The sequence below is a fragment of the Artibeus jamaicensis genome, unplaced genomic scaffold, assembly GCF_021234435.1.
Source record: "Artibeus jamaicensis isolate MK-2021 breed Jamaican fruit bat unplaced genomic scaffold, CSHL_Jam_final scaffold_474, whole genome shotgun sequence".
Taxonomy (NCBI): Eukaryota; Metazoa; Chordata; class Mammalia; order Chiroptera; family Phyllostomidae; genus Artibeus; species Artibeus jamaicensis.
This window is the reverse complement of record NW_026522046.1, coordinates 45317600-45333098: the sequence shown is the minus strand read 5'-3', so window position 1 is coordinate 45333098 and position 15499 is coordinate 45317600. Positions and strand designations below refer to the sequence as shown.

General features: G+C 56.1%; 1 protein-coding gene across 1 annotated transcript in view; it reads right to left on the bottom strand.

Moving 5' to 3' along the window:
- Positions 1–978: 978 nt before the first annotated feature.
- The window catches only part of KCNJ6 (potassium inwardly rectifying channel subfamily J member 6), a 182097-nt gene continuing 167576 nt past the window's right edge, over positions 979–15499 (bottom strand). Inside the window, exon 4 of the mRNA XM_037127194.2 lies at positions 979–1740. Within this exon, the coding sequence (XP_036983089.1) occupies positions 1415–1740 (326 nt within the window). The 3' untranslated portion in view covers positions 979–1414. The remainder of the gene's footprint in view (positions 1741–15499) is intronic.

Below are 15499 nucleotides of genomic sequence, written 5' to 3'. Positions count from 1 at the left end.
TAAAATGAATTAAGGCTGCAGTTTTTTGTTTTCTTTTGATTAAGAGACACTTTGGATTTGATTTCTAACCTGTGGCACGCTCTTGAGAGATGTCTTAGACGGTCACCAAGCTTGTTGGACTAACCTTTGAATGTTGAACATTTTGTAACCATACAAGAATGAGAGTAAGGATAAATAATAATGCAAGAAGTAGATGCATAAGCCCCCAGGGTCAGGGAGAGCGCCGGGTAAAGTCAAAGTGTACGAGGTCAGTGACACTACAGGCCTTTATGGATTTGTGGCTTCAGACCCATCCTCTGCTCACTTGCCATGTCCTATCATGATGGTCTGCAGTTCCTCCCGATTACAGAGTGGAACAGCCAAGGAATCAACGGTTTCGTGGAAGAGTCTCCCTAACTGTTGCACTACAGAAGGCAAGCGCTCACGTGGGAAGCATCTGGTGACGTGCTGAAGAATGTCCTGGAATTCTTCCCCAGGCTGGTTGGCGAGGCCCATGTTATGTTTCAACGAGAGACCTCGGTTTGTAAACATTTCACAGTAATATCAGTGTGTGGGTGGTGGGTTTTGCCATCTCCTGGACCTCCCAACGTCCCCCAGACCTATGGCTTATTAGATTCAATGAGAGGATCAGAGGGGAGAACAGTGAGGTGCCCGGACGAGCGGCCAGTCTGGGACACAGAACAAAGGCCATGCACTACAGAGCCAGACGTCAGCGGGACCGGAGAAATTCAGAAAACAAAGACACCAGCACAGAAATGCCTGCTGCACACTGAGAATTGTTTTTCTTTTTCTTTTCTTTTCTTTTTTTTTTTAACACCTTATTCCTAAAGTGATATATCTAAACCTACATTAATTATATATCTATGTACAGTATTTAGAGGTTGTTTTCTACAGCACTTTTGTACATGCTGGGTGTTAGTACTAACTGCAACAGAAAATAATCACATAAGGCCGATGTATGTACAGTGTTTCGTCTAGGCCTCGCCTGGGTCCTACCCCGCAATGGCCCCCCCGGGCAGCGCCTCGCCCTGGACATGGGACGTGTTGGGGTCTGTGCTCTGTGCCTCGCTGCATGGATGGGGAGGGCTGGAGACCGGACGCGTGTCCCAGGTCAAGTCTGGGACCCGCTCCTCTGAGTGAGCTGCTGTGCCAGGACATTGCGGGCGAGCGGCTTGGACCTCTAGGAGGTGGGCGCGGGGCGTTTGGCACCTCGCACCTTCCACGCCTCCGCGTCCGCTCGTTGGTCTGAGTGACTGAGACGGGGCAGGTAGATATTTTATACCTTGGAGAGCTGATGTCTGGTAATCCCAAAATTAAATGTGAATAAAGAGTGAAGTAGGAGAGACAGAAAAGCAAGAGGGTGAGAGACAAGGACAGGTCGTGGGGACGGGAGAGGGAGTGGCCGGCCAGGGGGCTACACTTTGGACTCGCTCTCCAGGTTGGCCACGTCACCGTTCCTTTCCGTTTGCTCCTCGAGGTTCTTTTCTTCCTCTTCGGTCTCCAGTTCCGCGTGTTGGTTGAGTTTGCTGGACACGGACCAACTGAGGGGCAGCTCTGCCCTGCCGGCCAGCTCGGCCAGCTCTTTGGCACTGAGGGCGGGCGTGCTGGTCTCGTAGGTCTCGTGGAAGCTGTTGTAGTCCACTTCGTAGAAGCCGTCCTCCAGCGTCAGGACCGGCGTGAACCGGTAGCCCCACAGGATCTCACTGGTGATGTAGGAGCTCCGGGCTTGGCACGTCATCCCTGCGGGGAGAAGAGCGGAGGTGTTAGTGTGTGCGAGAGTGGGCTCTCCGCCCCCGCGGGCCCCGGGTGGGCCGGGCAAGGCGGCTGCCTGCAGCTCTTCCCAGGGCGACCTGCACAGGGCGGCAGGAAGCGGGGTGTCGTTCGTGGTGCAGACACGTGCTAACATGCATAAGAGCCCGTGGTGGAGACCCAGACCACCCCGTGTGGTTCGAGGGAGCCGAGTGAGAGTTCCGGGTCCTGCCAGGCCTCGCACAAACACACAGGGCACAGGTGCACGTGTCCGGCCACACACCCTCCGGTGCTTGTGTCCCGTCCGCTCTTTGCTCTGGGAGAGCCCCGCGGTCATGACTCTGACCTCCCCCTGCTTGGCCTGAGTTCCTCCGGGACTGGAGTGCCTGCTCGCACACTTAGACGGAGTGTGCTCACCGAACCGCACCTCAGATGCCCTGTCGCTGGAGGCCACGCGCCGCTGTGACCCTCCCAGGGCCACGCCGTGCAGGCCCGGGGGTGAAAAACTTTAATGTCTTTTAAAATCAGAAGTAAACAATGAACTTGTAGGTAGGAAAATGTTAACGCACTCATCTTTATACTAACACAGCTGTTAAATGTAATAAAATCCACATTTTTAAAAACAGTATGTTTTTGCTAAGATTATATTTATTTTTTAGAGAGAGGGGAAGGGAGGGAGAGAAACATCAGTGTGTGGTTGCCTCTCGTGCGCCCTCTACTGTGGACCTGGCTCACAACCCAGGCATGTGTCCTGACAGGGAATCGAACTGGCGACCCTTTTGTTCGCAGCCTGCACGCAATCCACTGAGCCACACTGCCTGCCACCTTCAGACCCCTTGTGACCACTGGTGGTATGACTCAGTGTCCCCATGGGGCCACTTCTCTCTCCTGGGCCCTTCTCTGGGGGTCAGCTTGCTGCTGTGCTCCCTTCGGGCCCCAGGGAGGAGTCCCGGGGAGCACCGGGGATGGCCCCGCCCTGCCGGGCCGGAAGGTCCGGGGATCATCAAGAGGCGCCTCCTCGGTTAAGGAGGCAGGTGGTTCTCCTGCCCGGGTCCCTGCCCTGCCTTCCTCCACAGGGCAAGGGCTCCGAGAGCCCCACTCACCTGCTCTGCACCCCCCACCGGTCCCCAGACCTGGAAGTTCCCTGAGCAGATGGCCCTGATGTGGCTCCCGAGGCCTGCACAGCCTTGAGTCTCAGAGTTGACGGTGTGGACCATGGGGGGACCTGGGTGCACCTGCCCAGGTGAGTGCACGTGCCCCAGGGACCCCACTGGCTGGTAAGCAATGGGACAAGAGAGAGTTGTGTGTCCTGGGGGCCCCCCGAGGCTCCTGAGGAGATGGGGGGACCTGCTCCCTGTCACCAGGGAGTAGCAGCGCAGAAGCCTGTCCACACTGGGGGGGGACACAGTGCCCTCTTCCCGTTCCTTTAAAGGGATCTGTCCCCAGGGCTGGGGTCTGTCGGGGTGGCTATGAAGAACCCAGGGGACCCCTGATTTTCTGCATTTGGTGAAAATCATTCTCCTCTACTTTTGCCCTGTGTTCCTGGTGGAAAGACAGTTAAAGGACGTGGCTGTTTTTCCTAAGGGACCATCTGGGCCACCCCTGGTTGGTGAGGCCCCTGCACCGTGGAGAGCAGCTTCTGGGGACACAGCCCTGTGAACTCTGGGTCCGATGAGTCTTTCCTGTGGCTGTTCCACAGGCTGAAGTGCCAGGTGGGGATTTGATCAAGTTCTGGTGGAACTGGACTGGCTCAAGTTTCAAGACTCATTTTTCTAACTTGGGTGTTTTCTCTTAAAAGGAGGCCAGGCCCCTGCAAATATTTACTGGTTATTTACAGGTTACTTCATCACTCCTGGAGCCGAACTGCCGTGGTCGGCTGGGGCACAGGGCAGAGCTCCGTACGGGGCAGGCCCGGTAACCGATTTCATGGTGGCCGCGGCATGACCGAGACACTTTAGGGATTAAGTGAAAAATGAAAGCAAGAGCAGAGCATCGCCAGCATGTGGCAGGAATGCACAGCGAATTAAACGAAGAGCCAGAGCGTGTGGTCCCCGAGGACAAGTGTGACATTGCAATTTAGTTTGGACGAGGAAACCACAAGCTCCTGGAAACGCCTTCACAGGCGTGTGGGTCTCCATCGAGTTGCCGGGGCTGCACAGCTGCTGGAAATCAGTCCCAAGTACCCGCAGTGCCGGTCGTTGGAGAGGAGCTTTTCATTTGCTACCGTGTGTGGCAGGTGGGCGACAGTGATGCTGGTGTGCGACTTCCCTGTGGTGTGCAAAGCCCTGCAGAAGTGGCTGGTGGTGACAGAGAGATTCTTTTCTGCTTGTCTGCAGGATGGATGGAAGGAGAAATGCGCCCCAATACTGTGCTCATTCATAGGGACCCCCAGGCCATGTGGACCCCAGAGGCAGGGCAGATGGGAAGGGAAGCAATGCTGAGGTCAAAGACTTCTCCATGGCACAGACTCCTGCCTCATCGGGGCTGGAAGGGACTTTGGAGGCCACCCCCCACCTTCTCCTGTTACAGATGGAGAAACCGAGGCAGCATCCGCTTGCCCCAGACTGTCTGCCTGGCTGGTGGCAGAGCCTGAGGCTCATTGAGACCTCCCAGGCCCCAGGCCGGTCCTGGTTCCATTCTGCCCCCAAAGCATTAAGTGTCTCTCCAGAAATGCTGGCGCCCACACTTCAGACACAAAACGCCTCGTTCTTGCTCCCCAGATGAGTAATCGGTGTTCTGCGTTTGCATCAGCTGGAAGCTGAGCTGTGAATACTCCCAGCCCCCTTTTCAGATGAGATGTGTTTCCATGGAGTTCCCTGGCCTCAGACACTTCATGGCTTCTTAAGGGCTTAACTTGGTGGGAAGTGACCGCACCGTTCTGAGTCCCTGCTGGAGCTCAGAGGAGAGCTCCTCCGGGCAGTGCCCGGTGCTGTTTGTGTCCAGTGTCTGTGGAGATGGCAGCACGAGCTGAGGACCCAGTTCCACGAGCAGAACGCGTGACTCTGAGGTTGCTTCCCTGATCGTGAACTTGGCACCACGTCAGTCACAGGTGTGACACCTCAAAGGGTGAGCCCCAGACTCAGAAACCTCACTGGCAGTGGGGCCCTTGTCCCAAGTGGGGTGGGGGGCAGTGGTCACCCTTGCACTGGGGGCACACGCTATGTGGCCCCAAGTGCTGACGATGCGATGCACAATTTTGGGGTGAAGAGGTAGGTCTGAACGTGACTGAGAAGAGGGGAATGGAGAGAAGGAGTCTTGAAGAAGAGAAAGAGGCAGGAACAAAAGAGAGAAAGGACAGAGAGAGGACTGGAGGCAAAGCCACCCAGAGAGGTAGGGACCTTGTGCTGACCACTGCCGCAGGGACCTGCCTAGGGGGCGGGTGCCCAGCCTCAGCGTCCTCACTGCGACAGGACTCAAATGAACCAGTGTCCTGCAGCTCACCCAGTACCCGGCCACCCTCACACGAGGCCCGGGGGCTGTCACAGTTGTGGTGACCCTTCCTCAAGTGTGCCACTTCGGGCCGCCGTCTCGTACACTCCTAGCTTCTCCCGGCCTCCTGGATGGGCAGCGACCCGAAGCCTTTGTAGAACCACCAACACCCATGGAGTTGTGCCGGGAACCCGAGAAAACGTGCGAAACACCTGGGATGCTGGGTAGAAACGCAGGTGCCAGGACAGGACGAAGGCGGAGAGGGCGGGGCAGTGTGTCCTCGTTCGCATTCACAGTCTGATTTCCACCCCGTGGTTTCCCTCCCGTGATTGTGGCACATTCCACCCACGTGGCGGCTATGGCCCTTCCAGCCAGGGGCCACGGGGACAGCGGAGAAGCAGGCCGTCCTGGGGCGGGGGCCGGGAAGAAGCCCTGGTCCCCGCAGGTGCCCGGGCGCAGGCTGCGGAGCTCGCAGCACCTGTCCTGCCCCCTCTGCCGCCTGCTGCCCAAACGTGGGGTGACCCATGCCTCCAAGCCGCCTGCGTTCAGTCCCAGGTTTCGGACCGAGTGTCCCCCCGTGCCAGGGGAACCCCTCCATCCCGGGAAAACCTGGACATAGGCCATCCTGGCCCACACTTCAGCCAGGTGATCCTTTTAAACGCGCATCACCTCTCATCACACCTTGCTCCACCCCTCCACGGCCCCCCTCTTAGAGCAAGAGCTAGGGTCCTTGGGGAGGTCCAGAGAGCCTCGGGCCCGCCTGCCAGGGGGCTCAGGGGGGATCAGGCAGGCCGACTCAGCGCTGCTGTGAGCCCTGGGCCCGGTCTACACGCCTCACACCACTTTCTAAATGTCTCCCTTGGACTGAGCTCTGAGGCCCGACGGACCGTGTTCTGTGTCTGACAATACTCAGTGCCCAGTCAACGTTTGAACTAATGGTCAGGGCACCCCCAGAGTCATTTTCCTTTATCAGGACTTCCAGAGATGATGGCTCTACTTCGGGGACACAAACACCACACAGATTACACCTCAGAAAGGAAGGAACAAAGTTGGGGGCTGTTTTCAGCAAGTGACTGCACTGGTTTTAGCCTCCATCTGGCCCTGCGTGCCCTCTCGGGAGGGCTGTGTGGCCGCTGAACCACGAGGTGGCGCTCACGCTCGCCTGGCTGCTTTCTGGCCACTGGTGACTGTGCTGCACCGGGCGGGAAGCTCCGGCTGTCACCGCATATTGTCATTGCGGAGGCCTGGAGGGAAGCCACTGTAGCCGGGCATTCAGGCTGCCTCTCGGGTCCTGGGGTCCCGGCATCCCTGCAAGGGGCAGCTCCTCGATCTTTCCTGGGACCCCGGGTTTGGGAGGGGAGGCTGCCTTAGCCCTGGGTGCCTCCGCTCTGCCCCGACCTGAGAACAGTCCCCACCTGCGAGGAGAGGGTGTGTGATAGGAGTGGACATCTCGATGGGCCGGCTCTGGAGCTGTCATAGGGGCCTTTGCTTCTCCTGGAAGCAACGTCAGACCAGCGAGCAGATATCCTTGCACTGGGGAAAGAATTTGGAGGTTTGCCTATAAATTGTCTGTCAGTGTGTTACCCTGGTCCCCAAGCTCCTATTGCTAGAGTCATTTTTAGGGCGAATGTGCTGAGTCCCCACGTCTGTGGGAGGCTGGTGCATCTGTCGGGTGTTCTTTATGGAGTGTGGCTGTCCACCCTCGGCCTGGTCCTCGGGCCAGCAGGAGCGGCAGCCCGGGCGCTGGCTGGACATGCAGGGCCCAGACCTCCAAAGTTGGAGGCTGCCTCCCCATAGGGCCGTGGACACCTGAAAACTGGATGAGCGTTGGCAGGGGTCCCACAGTCGGAGGGTAGAGAGCAAGGCTGGTGCGGTCCACAGTCAGGGGAACTGACTGCTGGGTCTGCTGCTGAGAGGAGCCGCTGAGGGGCCTTCCTCCAGGAGTGGCCCTGTCCTGGGTCCGGTGTGTGTGCTGTGACCTCAGGGAGCAGGTGGTCAGGAGGCGGGGCGGGTGCTCAGCTCCCGAGGGCAGACCCTGTGGTTTGCTCGTCGTTGTGGCCTGATACTGGCCCGTAGCAGGCACCAGGCGCGTTGTGTGGAATGGAGTGTGACCACCGACTGAGTGACCCGCAGAAGGCACAGCGGGAGCACCAGGGCCCTGGACAGGTGTTAATGGTGCTGAGCAGCTGGGCTCTGCCTGGGTCACCCGCTCGTCGGTGAAGGGGCTGAATGGACAAATTCAGAGAGGTGGACATCCCTCCAGAGCAGCGGTTCTTGGTGGGGCCACTTTGCCTGCCTGGGACAGTGGCCATGTCTGAAGACACTTTTGATCGGGGGAGGGGGTGGGTGTGGAGGCCAGGGATGCTGCAGAACACCTACGATGCACAGGTCGGCCCTGCTGTGAAGACGCCCGCGCCAGCAGGGCCAGGGTGGAGGAGCCGGCAGAGAAAGCCGTGTTCCTCCTGCCAGTGTTGTGGGAGATTTCTGGTCTCACGTGGCTCTGCGTCCCCTTCGTGACCTCCACTGTTCCCAGTGCTGGGAGCTGAGACCTCATAGGAGTGTCCGTAGTTCCGGTCCCAGTTGATGGTGGGGACAGGACTCTTAGCCGGGCTGATGTTGTGCATGGGAATGGCACAGTCCAGTGGCAAAAATCCATAATTGGTTCAAGTCCCGCCTCCCAGACACCAAGATGTGGGCAGTCCCCACTGCCCTGCTGGCCTTGGACTGTTGCCTGTGACTGCAGGACTGGTCTCTCCGGTGGCCTAAGGCACGCTCCCACCTGCCTTAGCGTGGTAGCCTGGGGCGGGGGTGGGAGAGGGCTCCGGTAAACGCAGCTCAGAGACAATGGCTTTTCCATGGCAACAGCTCAGAGCTGGGAGAGCAGCTCCTGCCCGCCCCGTCCTGCTGTGCACTGGGCACGTGCAGTCCTCCGGGTCCACCCAGGGAGCAAGTCGGCCAGGAGAGTCATTTCCGATTGCCCGGGGGCCAGTCGTGGAAACAATCTCGAACAGCCCTACTTCGCTCCAGAGAACCAGATCCTCGGGGCCGCAAAAATGCCAGTGCCTTTTCCTTTCTCCTGTTCCTTCCGTTCTCCCTCCTCCCCTGTTGGTGTCGTTGTATTAAAAATCGATGCTTTGTTTTCCATAGGGTTTTATCCTGATTAGGCGATTTTCCATAACATTCTTCCTTAATAAATTTCTCTAGGCTATATAGTTAATCTTATTTTCTGACTGTTGAGAGCTCAATGAGACCAGAGGCCATGTCTCTTCATCTATCCGTCTACCCACGCATCTACCCACGCATCTACCCACGCATCTACCCACGCATCTACCCACGCATCTACCCACGCATCTACCCACATACCAACCCTCCCAACTACTTATCCATCTGCCTGTCCGTCCACTGAGCCATCCATTGCACTATCATCTATCCACCCACCCACCCACCCAGCTGATCCTCAACCTGTTCACCTACTCACCCATCCATGTACTCATTCACTGATCCAGCCAACAACCCATCCGTCCACCTGTGCATCCATGTACTCATCAGCCACCGTTTGGAGTGCCTGCTGTCTGCCCAGCCTGCAGGTCTCACTCTCACAGAGGGGTCCTTCTGATGGAGACGAGACATCCCCAATATGAAGTGTCAAATGCCATTTGAGTGGTGTGTACAAGAAGTCCTGTGGGGCCAGAGAGAAGCTGCTGGCTAGGTGGGGCCCAGTCAGGGAGATCTCAAAGAGAAGGGGGCTTATCAGAAGAACCTTGGAGGGTAAGTGCAGGTCCGTGGGACCAGAATTTATCTTGAGGAGCAGCGAGTGGGTGGTTTGTGGGGACTGAGACCTGGGCCGCCGAAGTGAAGGTGGGGCGAGGGGTACGGCTGCCCTTGTGCTTCTACCCAGAACTACCCGGCTCAGCAGCTCCTGTTTCCTGACCTACGACAAGACACACGTTTGTTGTTCTGGGCCACTAAGTTGTGTAACAATGGCTACAAGCCACGTGCCCTTGGACCAGTCACTGAATGTCCTGCGGCTCCTGTCACCCGTGGTGTTGGAGTGAGAACGTTGTCTATGTCTCAGAAGACCAGTAAGGGTTGTGTGGTTAATGCCTCCAAAGCACCAAGAGCAGGGCCCAGCTGCGGGAGGGAAGGTTGGATAAACGTTAGTTTGCACTGTTACCGGTGGGAATTGCGCGAGTCTGGGCGGAGGTGGAATAGAAGACAGGGGGAGAGGCAGAGCTCCTGCTGTATGAGTGGACGGTGGAAATCAGCACTTGCCGTAACTGTGTGGCGAGCCCTGGGCCCCTTGTGTAGTGACTCACCATGTCACACTCTTTCTGATACATAGCAAGAATCCTCTATATTAACCTTAGAAAGTTTTATCGACCCTCATAGAGCACCCGTGAGCCCCAAGTCCATGCTGGTTTTGTTAAAAATCCTACCTGACTGCAGGCGGGTGTTTGGATGTCCATGAATGGCAGACAGTGACTTAAGCTTTTTTTCCCTTTGACACAAAAGCTCAATTTGTGGATCCTGCTCCCCCTTTTTCTCCTGGTTTACCTACTTGTCAGGATTACATTTAAACAACAGCCAGTTTATTTGTTGTTGTTGACCCATATTTTCCTGTTTGGAGTGAAAAAGGTTGTTTAGACTCCAACTCACAGAAATTCCTGAGGAAGCAAGCCCTCTGAGGCCGCGTGGAGGAAGCCGTGTGGTCAAGACTGAGTGACCTGTGTGAAGGCGGCGGAGCGCTTCTCCCCGAAGCCTGGGGGGTGGGGGGGACCAGGGTGAGGAGCCGGGGCCCAGGCCAGCCGCTGGCTGCGGGGGCATTGACGGCAGCATTGTTCGGCTGCTGTGCACGGGGGTGCACCCACTTCTGCCCTCGGGAGGGGCTGTTTCTCAGACTTGTGCTTCCTGGGACCCTCTGGCCTGAGTCACCCCCGTCCCTCATACCACAGTTTTGAGACTGTGCCAACATCCAAGGGTACTCAATGCCCGAGCCACAGAACAGCGGACTGGCCAACCCTGGGCTGCACATGGCCACCTTTGAAAACTGGGGTGTCCACACTGTGATGGTTCATTGTATGGGCCACGGGGGTGGTCAGATATTTGGTTGAACAGCACTCGGCGTGTGTCTGAGGCTGTTTCTGAGAAAGGTTAGTGTTTGAACAGGTGGACGGAGTGAAGTTTGCCCTCTTGGATGTGTGGGGCAGCATCCAACCACTGAGGGCGGGACTCGAACAGGAAGGTGAGGCGAGAGAGCGTTTGTTCCCCTGCCTCCTCTGAGCTGGGACACTGGTCTTTTGCCCTTGGATTGGACTGAGTTGGGAACTTAGAACTATTGGCTTTCCTGGGTCTCTGGCTTGCCATCTGCAGATTTGGGGCTTCTTGGCCCCGTTAAATGTGTGAGCCAATTCCTCACAACCAATCTCTCTCTCTGTTTCTATTGCTGCCATCTCTGTCTTCGTATTGTGCCCCTCTGACGAGCCCAGACCGTTACCCTTTCTGCTGAGGACCTGGGGGTCACCGTCTTTATGACCCGTCATGGAGCCCCCCTGACCTGCACGTCTGGTATCTCACTGCTGGCCGGAGGTCCTCTGTTTCCGCAGAGGTCCTATCGAGGGCCCCGGGTGCAGTTTCTCGGTGGCTGTGGAGGGAGCCATGACCCTAGAGCTGACAACAAGATTTCGAATCTGACCGTTAGATATCGAGGAGGAAAGCCGAGATCCCCCGGCCCCAGTCAGAAATAGCCGTGCCGTGGTCTGAAATGCCTCCTCCCTCTTCAGCTCTCCAGGGCTCGAGAGTTCCTAGGCCTCATTTTTCCCGAGTTTTCATCTGTTGTCAGCAGCTTGAAGCTCTTCTGTAAGGGGAGGAGGTTTCCAAAGGTGCAGGTGGGGGCGCTGCAACCTGATGTCGGTGATCTAGAAACGGCAGCAGGTAATCTGACAACTTGTCACTCTTCTCCAACGGGTCCTTTTCTTTGTCTTCTGTGGGTAACTCTCATGTGGGTTTTGGCCTGAGAAGAGAGTGATAGGTGCCTGTTGGCGAATTTGCACAGGGTCCCGCCTGTCCTGAGCCAAATGGAAACCTGTGATTTGATCGGGAGCTCCGGGCTTCACGCTGACCGGTGCCCAGAGCGCCCGCTTCCTTAGGGCTCTCTGCGCCGAGTCAGATTCTCCATAAGCCTTTTCATTCCGAAAGGAAAAGCCTTTCTCTCCATGAATGTATACGTGGCTGGTGAGTTATACTGGTGAAGTCAGTTGTCAACAACAAGCAGAGAAGGGAGAGAGGGAGTGACTGAGACCAAGTTTTCTGAAGGTCAGGCTCTGAGTGGCCACCAAGGCCTGCTGAGACCCTGCCCTGGAACTGCCACACAGGCCAAGGTCAGGTGTGCGGTGCCTGTCCCCACTGACTGTGGGAGGGGACGGCCACCTGCTGCTGCCTTTCTTCATTAAGGGAGAGAGGTCAGGGGTGCCACGGGCTGGGGACTGCCCTGGGCCTGCTGCTTTGCTGTCCTCTCGCTCCACCAATGCTATTTGTTTAGAGCGTCTCTAAATGACCACAGACCCGGTGGCTTCCAACATCAGAGAGTTAATCTCTCCTCCACCTGGGGGTCAGAAGTCTGAAACCACAGTGTCCGAGGGGCTGAGCTCCCTCTGAAGGCTTCGGGGAGGGTCCTTCCTGCCTCTTCCAGCTTCTGGTGGCTCCTGCCACTCCTTGGCTTGTGGCTGCATCTCTCCAGTCTCTGCCTCCGTCTTCACATGGTACTTTCCTCTGTGTCTTCTCTTCTGTCTCCTGTAAGGATACTCGTCACAGGATGTGGAGGCCACCTGGGTAATCAGGGTGGTCTCATCTTGAAACTCTTAATTATCTGCAAAGACCCTTTTCCCAACAAGGTCACACTCAGTGGTACTGGATACGAACCTATCTTTTTGGGGGCCACCCATCACCCACCTACAGATGGGCTGATGCCTGAACGGGGACCAGAGTGCTCCATCTGTCCCTGCAGCCTGCGGGGAAGGTGATGCATTTCTGGGGCTGGGGGTGGGGTGGGGAGCAGAGGCAGGGCTCCGGGCTCACGCCCTAGCTCCCTCCCGCTGCTCCCCACCCCGGTGCCTGCTAGGGAAGCGTTCCTGGGGAAGGACGTCTGCTGAATCACATCACCACCCTGACTGGCATCCTGATTTCTCCAGCTGTGTATTCCTGGAGGGAGGCAACCGGCTACAGAACACCACCAAACATGCACCCAGAAGTGCACAGCAAGCCCCACAGAAAAAACAGATCTGCAGGAAAAGATGAAGTGAAGCCTGCAAGCGTGGCTTCTCCCCTGACAGACACGGCTGCCGGCAGCCGTGCGATGTGGTGGCCGAGGTGCCTCTGTTTCCAGAGGGATTTTCAAGGTCCTTGCTGTTTTAAAAACAGCATTTAAAGAGAGCAGCTTTGACTCAGTCGGTCCTTCTGCAGGGTTCCCTGTAGGGTCATCTCTCTCCTCTCCCACTTGCTCCTCCTCTCTGTCCGGTGGCTTCTCTGTGCTTCGTTAGCACGGGGTGTGTGGCACTTCCCCGCGGAGGCCCCTCGACGCACTGTCTCTTTAAGGGTCAGAGCATCTGTTTTCCCAGCTCAGCACATTTGTTTGTTTGCAGTAACACAAGATTAAGCTGAAGGCTTTGGACCAACCCTAGCCACCTACCCCTGCAAGTGAGGAAGGCAGAGTCCTGATGTGGGGAGCTGAGTGTGGCTGGGGAGGGGGTTGTCCCTCAGTTGGGGACGGTGGCCTGGACCTGGAGTGCCACAGGGAAGAGAGCATCACTGAGGTAGAAGATGCGGTGAGCTGGCAGCCTGTGGTGCCACACTGTGCGGTGGCTGGAAGTGGGGCCAAGTGCCCACTTGTTTCTCTGATGGTTAGTGGCGCACCATGACTATGACTGTGACACCATGACCATGACCGTGGGGATGACCGGCACAGAAGGGTCCTCTGCATCGCACCTTCTCCAAGGCAAACTAACGGGTCTGCAGTCATGAATAAGAAATGGTCCATTTTCCCTCTGATGGTTGTGTTAGTTTGCTAGGGCTGCCATAGCAACGTGCACGGACTGGCCAGCTTAAACGCCAGAGCTCCATGCCTTACATTCCAGAGGCCAGAGGTCTGGGATCAAGGGGCTGCCAGTTGGTTCCTTCTGAGAGGAGCTGATCAGGCCTCTCCCCTGGATTCCGAGGGTTGGCTGGCAATCTGCAGTGTCCCCCCATCTCTGCCTTCTTCCTCACACGGCGCCCTCCCAGAGCGCATGTCTGTCTCCAAATTCCCCCGACTGTAAGGGGAACTGTCACCGTGGACTAGGTCCAACCCTCTTCATTATGACCTCATCTTAACTGGTCACATCTGCAATGACCATACTTCCAGATAATGCAAACTTCTCAGGTGCTGGGGGCTAGGAGTTCACCCTACGACTTTTGGGGGCGCAGTTCAACAGCGTCCACTGTGAGCCATTGTGCTGGCAGAGACAGCTTAGGGGAGCTGAGACTGGAACTGGACATAGTCCCAGTGGTCCAAAGGTCAGGAATGTGCACCGGCTTTTGTTTTCTTTTGCCGAAGAGGGTCGGAGTGCAAAGCTGAGGAGAGGAAAGGGGTTACCGAGCGGACAGCGTGTGGACAGTCGGTTGGTCATTGGCTGTGCAGTGCAGCTGGCCCCCAGCCGAGCGCAGCTGGACGGAAGATGGCAGTGTAAAAGTTTGGCTGTGAACGGACTCCGAGAAAACACGGCAGAGTTATTTTATGTTCAGTGATGTAGGGTAGGGAAGGCCTCTTCCTGGAACACGAGCTAGTCCTATCTTCCCGAAACATAAACATTCCAGTGACATAAAAGGCAGAGCTCATACAGGGAAAAACTGATAAGTGTCGAGATATCAAGTACAAACATTCTGCAGGCGAAAGATTAGGAAAAAACCAGCTACAAGGAACAAAGAAAACCGTGAGATAAAGGACAGACTGTGAAAAAAGTTTGTAGAACAATAATGGACAAAGGGCCAGTTTCCTTCATGTAGAACAAGCCTTTCCAAATCGGCAAGAGAAAACTGAAAATCCATGAGCGAAAACAGGCACAGGGCAGGAAAAAAACGCCAGTCTGTGCGTTAAAAGATGCTCCCCCACGCTCTGAGCTGTCCGCGTGCAGTGTGGGTGGGAGTGAGTTTCCGCAACAGGGCCCCTGGGGAGGGAGGCGGGGAAGCCACCTCGGCCTGTGCAGGGCGACTCCGCAGTGTGAAATTATTTTGCAATTTGGAAGGATATGTTAATGGGTTAATGAAGATTTATAGTATATATTACATTAAAAAAGTTACCTGTGGGGAAAATGTGTGCTCTCATCTGTGTAATAAATGTACATACATATTCATGCGTGTGGACACACGCTCAGACATTTCTGGAAGGGGTACGAGTGAGTGGTGGTTTGTCCAGGGGTGGCATGGGGAACAGAGGAGGGGAGGGGATGAGTTTTCCATGATATATTCTTTTATACTATTCGAATTTCTTACCCTGTGTGAGTATTACTTTTAATGTGAAAACATTGCAGTTATAATGAGAAATGAACAGGAAGTTGGTTCTTCTCTGGCAATAAGGAGGTTTGGCCCTGGGCTCCTCTGAGGAGTTTTCCCTTGATACACAATTGAGGTCAGTGGCTGGCAATATTAAATCACTTTAGATGGAAGTAAATAAAGGGGATTCATCACCCAAGTCAAGCTGGCCACACAGTTGGTGGATTAGGTGCTGTCCTCTGGGACGGAGAGAACTACTATGATTTTTTAAAATATATATCGAATCTGGTGTTTCTAGTTTGTGACCTGCACACGTCCCCTCTCCTATTAGATACTAGTCAGGACACAGGTGTAGACATGGACCTTGGCGGTTGACATGGGCCTTCAACTTCTGGACACCCAGGTGCCGGGACATAGACTGGAAGGGAGGGGGCGGTGTGAAAAGGAGAGCTGGGGCCAGTGGCGTGGCCTGGGCCTGGCCGAGAGTGCAAGCCATTCCTGAAGGCGTGCGGACTCAAGCTCTCAAGAAATCCTCTGCCAAATAGAGGTCCCTTCAGGGGAAAGTGAGGCCCAGAGTGACGCATGGTGGTGTCATAGCTGGTTAGTGCAGGGGCTCTGTCCTCTGGGTCACGTTGTCTTCTCACTGAGCCCTGGCCCCTAGGAACCTGGAAGAATGGTGGCCGGTAGAGCAGTCACTGCCCGCTCACTCCGGGGAGCCTGCACCCAAGGGTCCTAGAAGGGCAGGGTGCCCAGAGCATCCTTCCAAGACACAGGGAGGCACCTTAGGGCCGAGGGCATG